This window comes from Sarcophilus harrisii, chromosome 1 (assembly GCF_902635505.1).
Source record: "Sarcophilus harrisii chromosome 1, mSarHar1.11, whole genome shotgun sequence".
NCBI lineage: Eukaryota > Metazoa > Chordata > Mammalia > Dasyuromorphia > Dasyuridae > Sarcophilus > Sarcophilus harrisii.
Genome location: NC_045426.1, coordinates 18,626,057 through 18,643,464, shown reverse-complemented (window position 1 = coordinate 18,643,464; position 17,408 = coordinate 18,626,057). Strand labels below are relative to the sequence as shown.

Below are 17,408 nucleotides of genomic sequence, written 5' to 3'. Positions count from 1 at the left end.
CTGACAATATTGTTTAAACTAATTTTAGACCTTTACCATCTTAGCTCCATCCTTAAACTAATTTTAGTAGTGGAGATTTTTTGATTCTTCAGTTTAATTTCTCAGGCAATTTAGTTGTTAGTTATATGTAATTAGTTATCAGTTATATAGATGAGCCATTTTCTAAGGAATGTTCATGTCTTCTGTCTTCCTCCTAAGGTGCGGATTCCAACGTGCCACGACAAGCCTGGAACAACCCAGCTGGCCCAGCTGACCCAGCAGGTGGATGTTACAAAGGGAGGAGAAATCTAGCCGACTTGTTGGGAAAAATGATTATAATTATTGTTTATCTGGTGTGATGAGGGTTGTCACGTATTTTACACACGTGCTCTCAGCTGATCATTTTAAAATAGCAGAGACTTGTGTTTGTACAGTGTTTTGTGTATGTTATTGAAATACTTTGATGGTAAACTGCTTGAAATTTCTCTACTTTTTTCTTCCTCTTTCTGTTGGGTGGATATTTGAGAATTCAAAAATGTCTTTAGTTCTTGGCAGGCTGGGGTGAATACTTCAGCAAAGACCAGCTGGGGGAAAGATGCTTCTCTGCATCTCGTGGAGCAGGGCCAGTTGGCTTCCCATTTAGGAAGTTTGGTCAGAAGGATTCAGTGGATTGAATAAGCTTTCAGTTATTTCTTAGGAGGATGTCCATATGAGGGTGGAGGTGAATTTTTCGCTTAAAAATCTGAATTTATTTATTCACTGCCCAAAAGTATCCCAGATGTCTATTGGATTATTTGCATAGAAATGGAGGAAATGATGACAACTCATTTTCTCCTTTGTTTGCATTAGCCAGCTTTGGAGTTTGTGTACCTTAAAGCTGGAGACATACCACCTTCCAAAGTACAAAAACGAGTGTTCTCTCTTAGTATCACAAATTTGTTTTATCATCAGGCCTGGATATATTGATCATCTTCAATTTTTGTGGATTTTTTTTTCCCCTTTCTCTCTTTTAGACAGACTCACAGATCTCTATGGTTTTACCAACTATTCATGAAGTGGATCTTTTCAGGTGAAAATTTAAAGCTTATTTGGTGTAGTCATTTTAGTCTCTCGTCTTCCTTCTTGTTTCTTCATTAATGTCAGTAGATTTCATGAGTTATCTACTTGGGAGTTTGTCCATTTTTCTCCTGGGATGGAGGTATGGGAGGGGCCAGTGGGAATAGAAGGGGAAAATGTTGAAAAGTTTAAAAATCCTTTAAATTACCAATGACTCAGCATTTTTTCTTGGTTGGCTTGACTTGAAATTAATATTACACTTTGGTTTATAACCAGCGGTGTTCTTAGTGTATCACCCTAAAATGAACAAAAGTCAGATTCAGCGGCAGATCAGGATTTCACTGCATGGACTCAGTACCTCCATGCTTAGCCACAGTTTGCATTTTATCCTTATAAACCATTACGACTGAGTCTCATCAGGCCTGTGGAAATGGTGAATTGTTTGTGATCTTGCCTCCTCAGAGTTCAGGAAAATAAGATGTTATTTGCTGTCAGAAACATTCCCCATTTTTCCAAGGCACACGAATAAGATCTCTGCTCTTGCTCTGCCCAACACTTGAGGTCTTCTAGACTGGGGCCGCTCTTGTGTCCCTTTCCTCATTGAATCTTTCTAGGCTCAGCATGTTGTCTTTCACCCTCAGATTCACGATGAAGGATAGATCAGCATAAAAGAGGGGGAGCCCCAGGAGAAGGGGCCCTTGTTCCTGGCCCCATAACACAGGATTAGCTGTGTCCTGATCAGTGTACACATGTCTCAGGCCCCGTGGATATACATCCCCTGTACATCTAGGGAGGGCCCCTCTTGACAGGGGTCCAGGAGGGCCTGCCGCACAGAAACGACTTGAGTCTGACTGCGTTCTCCCTCTAGTGGTGGCTTCTCCACAGTTTGCAGGAGCCCAAGCACACAGGGGTTTCAGTTTCTTTTTTAGCTGATAAAGAGATTTCTACAGGGATTATACTTCCAGTCAAACTTAGTTTCTTAAATCTGAATTTTATTGTCATAAGAAAAAGAATACCTAATGGTGTGTTCTTGAAAGCCTAAGGAGGACATCTTTTCCTCCGATGTGCTCTGGCCATACTGGCACCTCTAATTGTAAGAAAAATAGACACTCTAACCCCTTGGATCCCAGCTGTTTGTGACTAGATGCTTTCTCCTTCCCTCTTGGCTCTTGAGTGCGTCCCTCTCCTTGGCCTTTTCCCAATTCTGTTTCAGAGCTGGTCGAGATTTCTTTGGGAAAATGTCTTCCCATTTCTCATGTGCTTCTCTTGTGTTTGTTGGTCTTAGTCTCCATCGTCTGCTTCTCAGAGCTAGAGCTTGGGTGTTGGCCAGTCTGGCCCTCCTCTCTACCTGGTCCATGGTCAGACCCTGTCTGCCCCATGGCAGCTATTGGGGACACAGATACCTGTGCCTCTAGGACCTCAGCTTAACACAACCACAGAGAAGCTGACACAAAGGATGCTTTGAATAAAGCAAATTTCTGGAAGTGGAGGAAGGGAGAGAAGGGCACGAATTTCCTAAAGGAGACATCAGGTTCTTGGACCAAACTATGGAAGAGGCTTGGGATTCTCCGAGATGGAAGTGAATTTCAGGCCTAGCAAACAACTGATAAATGTGGAATTTAATTGCTATGCTGAATTTGGGAAGCATTAATAAAAGATTAAATCTGCTGCATAGAATAATTAAGCCTCTGTTTTATATTCCTGTACTCTTTATCATATTGAACCATCAGGGCCCATCTAGGAGTCAGGGATAACAGATTCTAATCCTGCCTTTGACACCAAACAAGTAGTGTGACCGTCGGCAGGTCACCTAACCTCTCATGGTCACAGACAAATTTAAGCTCCTCTGTCTACCAGGAGTAGGAAATCACAGGAACAGCTCAAAGAAACCCATATCCTGTCATCTATTAAATGCTGAGGAAATGCTTGTGATTGGCTGGTTGTCCATATAGTGAGATAACGTTCTGACATAGAGGGAAAAAGTAGCATCCACACTGAGGTCTGAATTTTTTTTTTCTGATCAGAAAAATAGCATCTGTGTGCTGCCACAAATCGTCAGTAAATTTGTATGTGACACCTTTGTTTTGTCTTTGTCTAATGGAACAGTGGCTGACTAGAAGAGAGAATGCTAGAATTATGGTTTTATGTTTTTGCATCATCTCTCTGAATTTTCCTAACTTCTTTTTAGAATACAATTAACCCTTTCTTCCCCAAAACAAGAACAACAACAAGCCTACTGCTGTTTTTGGAGAAACTTGAGTGCCCCATTGCTAGCTGCCCTTGGACCTTCCCTGCTGGATGTCCCAAGGACATCTTTCAGGCCCTGAGGAGACCCAATCCTTTCTCCCCCTGCCTTCTCCCTCCTTTTCTCATTCTGCCAAGGGCTCCGTCCCTCTGCCAGGCTCTCCGGGCCTGCCTTTGGCGCTGACTTGGCCCCTCACAGCCTTGCACTTCCTGTCTCGGTACCATCCCTCTGCTCTCAGCACACACAACTGCTGCTTTAATTCCCCCCCCCCCCCCAATGTTCCTTTGGCGACAGATAGATCATGGCAGCACCTCACCGTCTTCTCAAGTCTCTTGCCTTTCCATCCTGTCCCCCCCATCCAGATGGGCTTCCTTAAGCAGGAATCTGATCATGTCACTTCATCCCATTCTCTGTAAATTCCGTGGAGGCTTGAACGCTTCAACCTGCTTTTCCAGCTTTGAGAGCATCACTCCCCTTGTATTCTGACCCCCTTCCAGATCCCTTCCCCTCTGTTCTTCACGCGCATGGCTCAGCCCAACTGTGTTTGTAGGGGCTGTCCATCCCCTTCTTAACCAAACCTTCGTGTCACCTAATCCCGCTTCCCCTTCAGTCCCCAACTCGAATGCTGCCTTGGGTGGGGTACCACCATCTGCCGAGCCCCTCTCTCCCTCCTGTACGTTTGTTCTCTGTTTATCATGTGTGTTCTCAGGCTTGCTTTTCTGTCCCATTATAATGTCGGCTCCTTTGGGGGAGGGATTGTGTCATTCTTTGTATTTGTGTTCCTCTGGGAATTAGCGCAGTGCCCGGCCCATCCTTGGTGGTCAGGGGTCTGAGGACAACATTTTCTCTGTGAATTCCAGGTGCTTTTGTCCTGTGTTCCTGCACAGCCAGATGCTTTGGGAGCTGGTGCTGTTGGGAGAGCCCCTCGTTGTCATGGCGCCGTCCCCATCGGAATCTTCTGAAACTGTATTGGCTCTTGTTAGGTTAGTGCCTTCCATTTTACTAAAACTTCTAAGCGAATAATGCATTCGTTTGTCCCTCTATGTTACAATGATTGAGTAGACTCTAGAGTCAGTTTTGAATTTTGTTTCGTGATCTTTCTTGTCCACAGCTGTATTTCACCACTCAAGTACTACAGTGATTTCAGACCCTACTTTACCATACATGACAGTGAATTCAAGGAGTACACTACGCGGACACAAGCTCCGTAAGTAAATACCACAGTCTAAATTTTACCTTGGAAACCAAAATTATATAAATTTTGAGTCTGTATGTGTCTTTTGAAAAGGCAGAATTTTAAAGAAAATCTATTAACTTCATAGTGATTTATAAAAACCAATTAATTCTGAAAAACTATGAAATAAGGAATGAAATCTTATATTAATTTTTTGGAATTTAACAAAATAGAACTCAACACATTAACACATGGAATCTGCAGTGACTTTAGGCCTCTGGCAGAATTCCTCCAGTGTTCTCTAACATTGGCAGCTTCTTTTCCCCATAATTGTTGGGTCTACTGATCTTGTTCCACATCATTGCATACCCAGATCTTTTAGTATGTTTTCTGTTTTTTTTTCATCTACATTATGTAGCCCCTTTCTTTTCTTTTTTCTTTTTGATTGCCAAATACATACATACATATATATATAAACAATAGCTTTTTTCCCCAAAATGTACGTAAGGATAATTTTCAACATTCACCCTTGTAAAACCTTGCATACCAAATTTTTCTCCCTCTCTTCACCCCACTCCCCCAGCCAGTAAGTAATCCAATATATATTAAACATGTGCAATTCTTCTCTCTCTATATATATTTCCACAATTATCCTGCTGCACAAGAAAAATCAGATCAAAAAGGGAAAAAAATGAGAAAGAAAACAAAAAGCAAGCAAACAACAACCAAAAAGGTGTAAATACCATGTTGTGATCCACATTCAGTCCCCATGGTGCTTTTTCTGGATGCACATGGCTCTCTCTAGAACAAGTCTATTGGAATTAGCCTGAATCACCTCATTGCTGAAAAGAACCACATCCTTCACAGTTGGTCATCACCTCGTCTTGTTGCCATGTATACTGTTTTCTTAGTTTAACTCACTTCACTTAGCATCAGTTCATGTAAGTCTCTCCAGGCCTTTCTGAAATCAGTCTGCTGATTATTTCTTATGGAACAATAATATTCCATAACACTCATATACCATAACTTATTCAGCCTTTCCCCAACTGATGGGCACCCACTGTTTCCAGATCCTTGCCACTACAAAAAAAGGGCTGCTACAAACATTTTTGCACATGTGGGTCCCTTCCCTTCTTTCTGATCTCTTTGAGATACAGACCCTGTCTTATTGGGCTAGGTCAAAGGGCCTTTTGGGCACAGCTCCAAATTGTTCTCCAGAATGGTTGGATCACTTCACAAATCCACCAACAATGTATTAGCATCCCAGCTTTCTCACATTCCCTCCAACATCTATCATTATCTTTTTCCATCATCTTAGCCAATCTGAGAGGTATGTTGTGGTATCCCAAAGTTATTTTAATTTGCCTTTCTCTAATAAGTAGTGATTTACAGAATTTTTATATAACTAGAAATGATTTTAATTTCTTTGAAATGTCAAAAATATTTTTTAAAATCACAAAATATTTTATTTTTTCCCCAATTACATGTAAAACAATTAACATTATTTTTTAAAAAAAGTTTTGAGTTCTGAATTCTATTCCTCTCTGCCTTCCAGAGGCAGTGAGAGTGTGATATAGGTTATACAAATGTGGTCTTGTAAAACTTGAACAACAGCAAAAAAAGAAAGTGAAAAATATTCTGCTTTGATCTGTACTCACATCAATTCTTTTTCTGGAGGCAGAGAGTATTTTTCATCATGAGTCCTTTGGGATTTTATTAAATCAATGTGTAGTGTTACCGTGTACAAAATTCTTCTGATTCTTCTCACTTCACTTTGTATCAGTTCGTGTAAATCTTTCCATTTTCTTTCTGAAATCATGTCTGTTTGGTCATTTCTTATAGTATTTCATCACAATCATATACCACATCTTGTTCAACCATTCTGCAGTTGATGGGCATTCATTCTCTCAATTTTCAATCCTTACAAAAAGAGCTGTAAGAATTATTTTCTATTAACATGTTCTTTATTTTTGTGGTTTTGATCATTTTTATAATGTCATAATATCCCCATTGTTTTAATTTATTATGCTTTACTCACTATAGGACACATAAGTGTAGGACACATAAGTGATTTCCACTTTCTTCTTATTGTAAGTGAAAGAGAAGCTCCTCCTATTCTTGGCAGTGAGCAGGGAAGAGGGTGGGGTATGGGTGTGGGATATGGCAGTATCCAGCAGGGCCAGCGTGTTGGATAGATTGTTGAACTTTCTGTTTCTTTTTCTTTTAAAATCTTTTTTTTTTAAATGATGAATGACTTATAGAGGTCAGAGAGCACAGCATATTTGTAAAAGAATGTGATATAAAACAGTAGGCATCAATGAAAATAGGATTTAAAATGAATAAAACAAAATTTTTGTAAAAAGTCTTTTTTTTTGCTTTTTATGATATTTTTAGGATACAGTTCCAGCAAGTATGTTTGAGGTCAGAAAGTATTAATTCTGTGATATGACATTCAAACTATATATGGAGAGGAGTTTTCTTCCTATAAACCTTCTTACATTGAATTTCCTCAGTTTGTGACTGGTTTTCCCTCTTTGGTGGGTGTAGGATAATGTCTTGATGTTTTTAGTTGAATTTCTGTTAGAGAGTTTGATCATCTTTTTATGGGATTATTCATAGTTTATATTTTTTTCTTTTTTGAAAATCATCTGTTCAAATGCTTTGACAAATGCATCAGTGGGGCCTGTGTATCTTATAGTTGTAGAACAGTTCTTTTTCATTTATATCAGATGTGTTTTTTGCAAATATTTCCCACTCTGTTTTCTTTTAATTTTACAAAATATATCTTTGTTTTGCAAAATTTTTTTTTGGTATATTCAGATCCATGATGCAGTTTCTTCTCTTTGTTCTGTGAAAATGACATTGCTCTTTAAAGTTGAGCCAAATTTATTATCCCATTTTTTTTCTAGTCTTTTATGCTCAGATTTTTGATTCAGTGAGAATTTATTTGGTGGCCCTCCCCATCAGCCTCTGTCTGTACCTTCCCCCCCCCCCCCCCCCCCCCCCCCCCCCCCCCCCCCCCCTCATGCTCTGGTTCTGAATGGAATCCACTAAAGATGAAGCTGGGGGCTGGATCACTGTTACCCTCGGCGCCATCCTGAGCCGCCAATCTGAACAGGTACTACACTTCCTTGAGAAGGCACAGAGGCTTTAGCTGATGCCAGGGTTGGTGCCAGGCCAGGCCAGGTCAGAGAGCACAGCCGGGTCTCACCAGAAAACAGGTGGGAGAGAAATGGCATCATGAGGGGCACAGGTGGGCGCTGTGAGAAGGGCAAAGCCATGCAATCTCCCATGAGATCCTGAGTGGGAGCAGAGAGGCTTTGGAGGAGAACTTAACCCTAAAGCCGGCCCCTGGATTTCACTTAGACAAGAACCATGCCAGGGCCTCAGAGGCCTTTGAAGGTCGCTGTACGCCGGGCTGAGGAGGCGGCAGGCAGTTGGGTCCTTGGGGGTGAGGAGAGCCAGGCTTGCCCAGCAGGGCCAGGGCCCCAGGGCTGACATCCCTCCTGTGGACCTCTCCACTTGTTCTTTGGTGGCAGCTTCCCTTCGAGTGGTGACCACGTCTACAGCAGTGGCTGCCTGTGCTGTCCCCACCCCAAGGCCTGAGTGCTGCGAGAGCCAGGGTGCTGCTGTCTAGGACCATTTGTCCAGCAGATGTCCGTGTTCCTCTGATCTTTGGTCAGCCCTCAGCTAGGGGACAGTCTCACCCACCAGGCAGTCTCAGCCAAAGATTCTTGGCAGGGCACGGCCACTGGGCCCCTCAAAGTCCCGGGCTTTGTGTCAGATACTTCGGGGGAGAAGTCACTGGTTCCAGCTTAAAATGTGGAAGATGATGTAACTACTGGGAAGTAGAAGCAGCAAGAAGAAGGTTGACCATAAAGCCCCTTACTTTGGATATGCAGTCTTTATCACAAAGAGCATGGACACCCCACGCTATAGCAGATCAACATGGAGGTGACTGGAATTTTGGAGACTTTGCTACCATTCTGTGAACCTTGGCAAACTTAACCATGTGGAAAAGGCCTTTCCCATTTGCTGTGATAACCTTCTGTTATCACAGATATCACAGATAACCTTGGTGACTTGCTGTGATAACCTTCTTCTTTTTTCTTTTTCTTTTTTTTGCTGAGACAGTTGGGGTTAAGTGACTCTCCAAGGGTCACACAGCTAGGAAGTGTTAAGTGTCTGAGGTCACATTTGAACTCAGGTCCTCCTGACTTCAAGGCTGGTGCTCTATCTACTGCATCACTTAGCTGCCCCTTTTTCTTCTTTTTTTTAAATGAAAACTGTTTATTTTCAAAACATATGCATAGATAATTTTCAACATTCACCTTTCCAAAACATTGTGTTCTAATTTTTTTTCCTTCCCTTACTATCTCCTAGATGGCAAGTGATCCAATATGTTAAACATATGTAATTCTTCTATACACATTTCCACAATTATCAAGCTGCATAAGAAAAATCAGATCAAAAACTAAAAAATGAAAAAGAAAGCAAAATAGAAGCAAATAATAATAAAAAGGAGAAAATCCATGTTGTGATCCACACTCAGTGCCCACAGTTCTCTCTCTGGTTGCTCTCTCCAGCACAAGTCTATTAGAACCATCCTGAATCACCTTGTTGTTGAAGAACTACATCCATCACAGTTGATCATCACATGATCTTGTTGCTGTGTACAGTGTTCTCCTGGCTCTGCTCATTTCACTCAGCATCAGTTCCTGTGAGTCTCTCCAGGCCTCTCTGAAATCATCCTCCTGATTGTTATAAAACAAAAATATTCCATCACGTTCATATACCATAACTTATTCAGACTGATTAAGTCCGATAATCTTCTTAGCCATAAAATAGAGAAGTTAATTTCCAGTAGACACAACTTGGAATCAATTAGTGAAGAGAAAGTAGTGGAAAAAGTGGCAGAAAATGATAAGAACTACAGAGTTTTTGACCATCTAGAAATTGTGATTTGATTGTAGTGATGCCGAATCTGAGATTTTTTCCTGGTGACCGAGTCAAAGATGTGGATCCAACAATAAGGACATTCTTTTTTTCTTTTTTTTTTTTTAAAGTACATTGAGAGAATAAAAGGAAGTTGCAGCTAAATGGAAGAATGTTTCACAAGTCATCCTCAGAGAGTAAATAAAAAAGAAGGGGTTCTTTTGTGTTCATTTGTGCCTCAGTGCAACACTAGATAATGGTGCATGGGACATTTGTTAATTTTGCCTTGCAGTGCTCATGATGGGCATAAGCAGAAAGACTATGTGAAGAGCATTGTTGCTTGTGCACCACGTCTATAGCAGAATTCTACAGAAGAACTTGCCGGGATTCTCTAAATTAAATCAACATATCCTTGGTTCAAACACTTAGAGTTTTCATTATAAAGGTGGATATAAGAGAGTATGATTAAAAGTCCATTGAAAAGTGTGGCTTAAGGTCAAGAGACAAAAGGGATCAAAGGATCATGAGCAAAAACTTTGTATGTGGATGTGGGTACCTTTAGAAAGTTGGAAGTAAAGTGAACACTATGTTTTATAAAAAATTAAAATGACTTTTTCTACACAGGAAACAACTGCATACCAAAAAGGGATATTTTGAAGAACGAGCTGTTTTCATTTAGACGGTCAGTTTGTAAGGAAAAATCAAACCAAATTAGAGAACAAAATGAAAAGATAATATGCTACTAATAATAGCTTCAACTTCTAGCTGCTGAAAATGGAAAAAGGACAAATCAACCGACATTGTTAAGGAACGTTACCATTTCTTGGGCTCGTAGATCAAGAGTTGGGAGATTGAGTCTAATCTTAGTCTCATGTTATTGATGAAGAACAGAAGCCCCCCCTGAGAGATTAAGGGATTTATTTACTCAGGGTTATATAACTCATAAATCTCAGAAATGAGATTCTAACACACATATTGCTGACCCTGACCAGGACTCCTGACCAGGAGTTCTACACCATACTACTCTTCCTTTGGAAGTTTAACTGGAGCAATTGCCAAATGAAGTGGTCAGAAGGACCAAGAAACTGTCCTAGTAATGGTAAAAACTAATAAAAGTCCCAGAGAAGAGATAGTGAAACATCTCTTTCTTCACAGAAGAGAGATGGGAAGATTTTTAGGACACAGTATTGTTTATAAAGAATTACTTTGGCCAGAGAACACTTGTTCTTCTTGCAAAATGAGACACATGGCAACCAACCATATTCTCTTTTAGGGTTAACCATGTTCTCTTTTGCAAAACTTTCCAGGGAAATAGTACAAAGTTGGAATCCATATTACCTCACAGAAGGATAGCGATGGAGCAAAAATGAGTTTTCAGGGTGGCTAGGTGGCGCAGTGGATAGAGCACTAGCCCCAGTCAGGAGAATCTGAGTTCAAATCAGCCTCAAACGCTTAACACTTCCTAACTATGTGACCCTGGGCAAGTCACTTAACTTCAATTGCCTCAGCAAAAAAAAAAAAAAAAAAAAAAAAAAAAAAGAGAGAGAGAGAATTTACAGAAACCTTGGTGTGAGGCCTAATTAATCTAAATCATTTCTTTATCTTCTTAGATGATATGATTCAAATCAACATTTTCAAGATGTCATTGAAAGGAAAACTGGAGAAAGGAGAAAAGTGGAAAAGACCTGGCCTTTCTACAAGTAACTGTTTCTTTGTTGGCTGATTGGTCTCATTTGAACCCTAACATTGCAATCCCTGTGTGCTACATGAGGAAGTAGAAATGTCCCAAAAGAGCATGGAGGTGGGCAGAGCATCAAGAGATCCCCCTGGAGGGGACACACTTTTGAGTCGATTCTCATTGCATTTGAAAGAGGAGAGCGTCATAAATGCATGGAAAAAAATAGTGGAGGCTATTATGACCAAAAAAGAGTGATGGCTTGTACATGAATAATTACACAATTCCCCCAGATCTTCAGAAGAATGAACTACTCATGTATTGAGTGAGGTGTACCAGGTGTGAAAGGGACATTCATAAGCTCTGTGATTTTAGAGTTATTTAATTGAGGGAAAGACAAGATCTCAATTTGTGGCTTGTTTGGCTGTTTAAAAAAAAAAGGATTTTTATTAGACAAAATAAAAATACAAAAGGCTGTTGTCCGAACTTGAGACCATATATGATTCCTTGATAGGTGCCATAGCCTAGACAGCTTTGACTTGTCCTCTGATTATCAACGTTGGACAAGTCATAAAGAAAAGGCACGGGTGTTCAGCAAAGCTATTTGCCACTTGGCATGGAGAATAATGTGCTAGGCAGAGCAGGGATGGGGAAATGATTCCCCTGGGATGGTGATACCCCTCTTGGGTGAGTGAGCTTGTCTGCAGAGCTTCTAAATGAGATTATTAACCATTTGATGCCCTCTAAAAGTTCATACAGAGAAACTCAGTGAATAAAACTGTTATTTGTTCTTAGATGTTCACTTGTGAGGACAGCACCTGGAGTGGATCCATTAGTGTATTTAACCCTGGCAGACATTGGAGAGACCCAGAGCTGGGTCCACAAGGAGAGAGTGGTGGATTGTATTTAGATAGTTATGCAATACTTTTATCAACTCCAGACTTCTAAATTCATGCTGGTGAGGTTGCCAGTTGAGAGTAGAGAGAGAAGAGACTTGGAACTGAACGAAGGATGTGATGTTAGTGATGGGCCAGTAAGGGAGAAGCAGAAGACGTGGTCAGAGAGGAGGGGAGAGAAGAAAAAGCAGTATTCTGACAACATAAGGAAGAAAGAGTATCCAGGAGTAAGGAAAGATGGGGTGATAGTGTCAGGGGCTGCAGAAAAGTCATGCAGAGAAAAAACTGGAAAAAATTTGGTTTTGAAAAAAATTCCTTAAAAATGTTTGTTAAAATTGATAAACACCAATAGACATTAACATTTCAACTTACAAAGAAAAATTTTTAAAGGGGAGAGTATATATATGAAACTGCAAACTTTTGTCTGTCCAGTGTTTTTTCCTACTGTGTATAATTTTTGGTAAGATTTAAATTTCATATGGTCGTTTCAGCTGGGTCCAACTGTGTCCTCCATCTGTGTGCTCTTTGAGACTTCCTTCTGCTCTTTTCTGTTTATTTTTTCTGTCATATACTGACAACCTTTTCTTTCTCTTCTTCCTTTTTGTAGGAAATATAATAGGGAAGTTAGGTTTTTCTTATTGATGTGATTTTTCTATTTGTTCTGTTCTTGGTATTCAATTACTCTCCTGTTCCTATTGATCTTATTTGCTTGTGATTAATAATATTTTGGATTAAATACTTTCTCATTGGTGTTGATTAATAATATCAGGTTGTAGTTTTCTTTTTAGCTTTTTCCTTCCATTTTAGAGCTCAAGATGGCATCTGCTCCACAGAAACAAGTAGTATTTGTTCTCTAAAATTTTGCTGATGTTCTCCCGTGAAATCTTCTATATATTTTGCCATAGAGCAATTTTCCTTTTAAGATTATTAGGTTCTGTACTCTTTTATTGTTGTTAATTTGAGTATTTTATGCATCTGTAGATAATCATTCCTTTAGTTTGGATTCTTGGATTTATTAGTTAAAAAAAAATATTAGTAACTTTTGAGAATTTTCTTTCTTTATTTTGTATGAAGTATGATCTTTAGTATGATCTGTATTTCTCCCCACCCCAATTTTAGTGATTTGGATTTGTTTTTATTTTCAGATTAGACTTGCCAACTCTTGTATTAAAATAAAACAGAACAAATAGGTATTTGAATTTATTATGAACATTTCCTTATTTTCATTAATATTTACTTCATTCTGATTATGCCTGCTTCCATTATTATTATTTCTTTTTTAAAGTTTAGTTGCAGACTTAATTTTCTTTCAATATGTTTGTTTCTTAATACTGTTTTGGGCTACATCCTATAGATTTTGATATATTAAAAAAATCTGCATTCCTTATATAATCTTATTTTTATAATTTCTTTTCACTTTTTCATTTGATGAGTTTTACTTAGTTAATTATTATTTACTGCAAATTTTATTGTCTCATTATTTAATCTCATCTGGTATGACTGCTCTATGGCAATACTTTAATTCTTTCCACTTGACTCTTTTCCAAAGCTTTCCCTTTTCCTCCTCGTATCCATATGCCTCCTCAGGCTCTCAATCTCAGCAGAAGAATTCTCTTCCTAATTTACTCAACAACAACAAAAAAACCCCAAAAAACCCAAAAACCCAAAAACCAGAGAGCTCCCTCATCTGCTCTGTTCCATATTCTAAATGTGGTTAAAAACTTTTTTTGTGTCATCCCATATTCTCTCCTTGTTGCCAAGGCCAGCCCTTTCTCCTCTTTGTTGTTGCTTCATTATTTTTTTGAGGATGTTGTGTAGAGGTTGCACTTTGCTTTTGGTTCCTTTGTTTCCATCTGCCATCTTGGCTAGAAGATGAAACTTTAGCTAGATGGTATTCATTTTCAGTTACCCTAAAGTAGTTTTTTGTAACTTTAAAAAACTTAAGTGAATTGCATTACTAATGGGAGGAAAACAGATTTACTGTGAGATAAATCTGTCTCTTATTAGAATAAATGTTTTGTTTTGCTGAGGCAATTGGGGTTAAGTGACACAACTAGGAAATGTCTGAGGGTGGATTTGAATTCAGGTCCTCTGATTTCAGGGCTAGTGCTCTATCTACTGCGCCACCTAGCTAATCCTAATGAAGGCATTTTCAGTCGTTCCTTTGTTTTCTTTTCTATAGATTAAACTTTATTGTATCTATTGAACAAGTTTGTGTTTTTTGTTTTTTGTCTTTTAAAACAATCTAGGCCCTCAGTTATTTTAGGAGTGACCAACCCTTTTTTCGCTAAAACGCTCCAGCACTGGCCACACATCATTCGAATTGGAGATATTAAACTGGCAGGTAAAGTATGCCCTTTCTGTTTTGTTTTCATGATTACAGGAATGCTCTGAGTCTCTCTACCTTTCAGTTTTCAGACTTATATTGAAATTTTGTTTAATGGATTTCCTTATCATGTAATTGGAGAGTGAGCTGGTAGAAAGGACTATTTGTTGGTGTAATGTATGGATCTATGAATAATGTACAGAAACTGAGGGTTGAGTAGAAATAGAATGAAATGTTAGGACCTAGATCCATTTTTATATATGAATCAACAGTTAATTCTAAAGTGCCTATTATGTGCTAAGTCCTGATCCAGGCACTGGCATATAAAGAGACAAATAGAATTTCAATTTGAAGGAGCTTATCTTTTTTATTCATTTACTTATTTTTAATTCTATGTTTTTATGTATTTGTTTTAAGAGCTTACATTTTGAAAGGGGTCGTACAATCCCTCTTTCTAGGCAAGCAGTAAACACAGGGTACTTTTTTTTTTTTTTTTTTTTTTAATAGCCTTTAATTTACAGGATATATACATGGGTAACTTTACAGCATTAACAATTGCCAAACCTCTTGTTCCAATTTTTCACCTCTTACCCCCCCCACCCCCTCCCCTAAATGGCAGGATGACCAGTAGATGTTAAATATATTAAAATATAACTTAGATACACAATAAGTATACATGACCAAAACATTATTTTGCTGTACAAAAAGAATCAGACTCTGAATTATTGTACAATTAGCTTGTGAAGGAAATCAAAGATGCAGGTGTGCATAAATATAGGGACTGGGAATTCAATGTAATGGTTTTTAGTCATCTCCCAGAGTTTCTTTTTCTGGGTATAGCTAGTTCAGTTCATTACTGCTCCATTAGAAATGATTTGGTTGATCTCGTTGCTGAGGATGGCCTGATCCATCAGGACTGGTCATCATCTAGTATTGTTGTTGAAGTATATAATGATCTCCTGGTCCTGCTCATTTCACTCAGCATCAGTTCGTGTAAGTCTCTCCAGGCCTTTCTGAAATCATCCTGTTGGTCATTTCTTACAGAACAGTAATATTCCATAATTTTCATATACCACAATTTATTCAGCCATTCTCCAACTGATGGACATCCATTCAGTTTCCAGTTTCTAGCCACTACAAAAAGGGCTGCCACAAACATTCGTGCACATACAGGTCCCTTTCACAGGGTACTTTCTGGGATGGTGGTACAGGCCACTCAGGTGGACAGCTCTTGAGCTAAACTCTAAGGGGGCCAGAGATTGGAAGAGGTAGAAGTGAGGGAGAGGGAGGAAGGGAGGGCATTCAAGTCTGGCAGGACAGGCCACCGGGACAGAAGGAATGAAAGAGTGCTGTCCTTGTGGCTCGAAGGCAGAGTTCTCAAAAAGAAATGTAGTGTCACAAGCCCAGAAAAGTAGGCAGTGGGGAGCCCTGGGAGTTTCACAAGGCACTGGGATCCTCTCTTTGGCTGCTTTTTGGAGGTTGGATTGGGGATGGAAGGGGAGGTGAATTGGGGTCCCCAGTTAGGAGACTCATGTTGTAGTTTTGGTACTTGGTGAGAAGAGCCTGATCTCTTGGGGTAGAGGAAGGGACAGTGGGAGAGATGTCGTAGAGGAAGCATTGAGAACATTTTCTATACCTTAGCGCAGGGTACCCTAGCTGTTGTAATACCTTCATTTCAGTTATCACAAGGCACAAAATTTTGCAAGGATTCTCAGAACTAAATTGCTCTTTGTTGTAAAAAATTATGTTATTAAGTTTTAAGGATCAAGAGGAATCATTGCCTACTTTATAAATTGCTTTGGGGTAGCTTTTTCAGATTGTGATTAAGGCATTTATGCTGCTTAGGCAAGATTTGACAGTCGTGCCCATGAGTGCCTTCAGAATAACGGAGGCCTTACCAATGCCATATTGCATCACAAAATTAACACCTGTCAAGTAAAGTAGAATTCTCTTGTATTGAAAACATGTTCATTCAAGGAAAATATTAAAACATGTTGCATTGTGGCTCTCACCCACCTGTCTTGCTGACCCTGACGCCTAGCCTCTTTTGGATCTTTATATTCCTTGCTAAGCCTGGTAGTCCTGCCCTAAAAATCATCAAATACCCTTCCTCCTTATCACTCTCCTTTATAGTATGTCTCCCTCTATTCAAATATAAGCCTGTCGAGGGCAAGGACTATCTCATATCTATATTTATATAGTCATTGGTGAGTGTCGTGCTGGACAGATTGTAATCACCCATTAACATTTTTCATCCATTCATTCAAATAATTACTTGAGGGGCAGTTAGATGGTGCAGTGGATAGAGCACCAGCGGGAAGTCAGGAGGACCAGAGTTCAAATGTGGCCTCAGACACTTAACACTTCCTAGCTGTGTGACCCTGGGCAAGTCACTTAACCCCAGTTGTCTCAGGGGAAAAAAAATTACTTGAATACATTTTAAGTTGAATATTTAGCATTTTATAATTTTCCAGGGCTTTTGTTGTTTTATTAACATAGGTTGGTACTAAAAGAATAACCATGTATTCTTCACTGATTAATTTTGATTCCTGTTTCACATTGTAGTGGAAAAATGCATTTTCTCCCTTTGGTTCTTTGTTATTCAACTTGGAATGTTATGTCTAAAATACATTTCTTAATTTTGTAAAATTGTTTTTATGGCGTTTAGAACCAGTCTAAATCGAAATACCACAAGATAATTTGTAAAAGTACTTTTGTTCATTTAATATAAACTGATTTTACTTTTATCTTTCACTGAAAGCCTTAGTTGCTTAAATATCTTTACTTTCCATATATAAAAAGGTAATCTTATTTACCTTGAAAGCAGTTTAAAAGTTCTAACTGGTTTGTTCTGATCAAATTTGGAAAGACTACTCCTTTAAAGAATGAGGTCCTTTAGGCTGAGCTGGTCAAATGAGAGAAGGGTTTTTGATCCAGAGCTGTTTTATAGGAGCTCCTGGTGAGGAACCTCCACTCATCATGCAGATGGGCAGGAAAAGCTGTCTCTGCTTCCCTCCTCCACCTGTCCCATATTGACATTTGATTTCAGCAGATTTGTCCTACTTATGGAAACACTTTAAGTGATTGTAATATAGTCTTCTGTTGTTAATTTTCTTTTTTTC

The 17,408-nt window shown here is 39.2% G+C and overlaps 1 protein-coding gene across 1 annotated transcript in view; it reads left to right on the top strand.

Moving 5' to 3' along the window:
- The window catches only part of DENND6A (DENN domain containing 6A), a 64,407-nt gene that overhangs the window by 34,057 nt on the left and 12,942 nt on the right, over positions 1-17,408 (top strand). Inside the window, exons 8-12 of the mRNA XM_031953136.1 lie at positions 199-261; positions 993-1,048; positions 4,141-4,263; positions 4,392-4,487; positions 14,210-14,304. Of these exons, the coding sequence (XP_031808996.1) occupies positions 199-261; positions 993-1,048; positions 4,141-4,263; positions 4,392-4,487; positions 14,210-14,304 (433 nt within the window). The remainder of the gene's footprint in view (positions 1-198; positions 262-992; positions 1,049-4,140; positions 4,264-4,391; positions 4,488-14,209; positions 14,305-17,408) is intronic.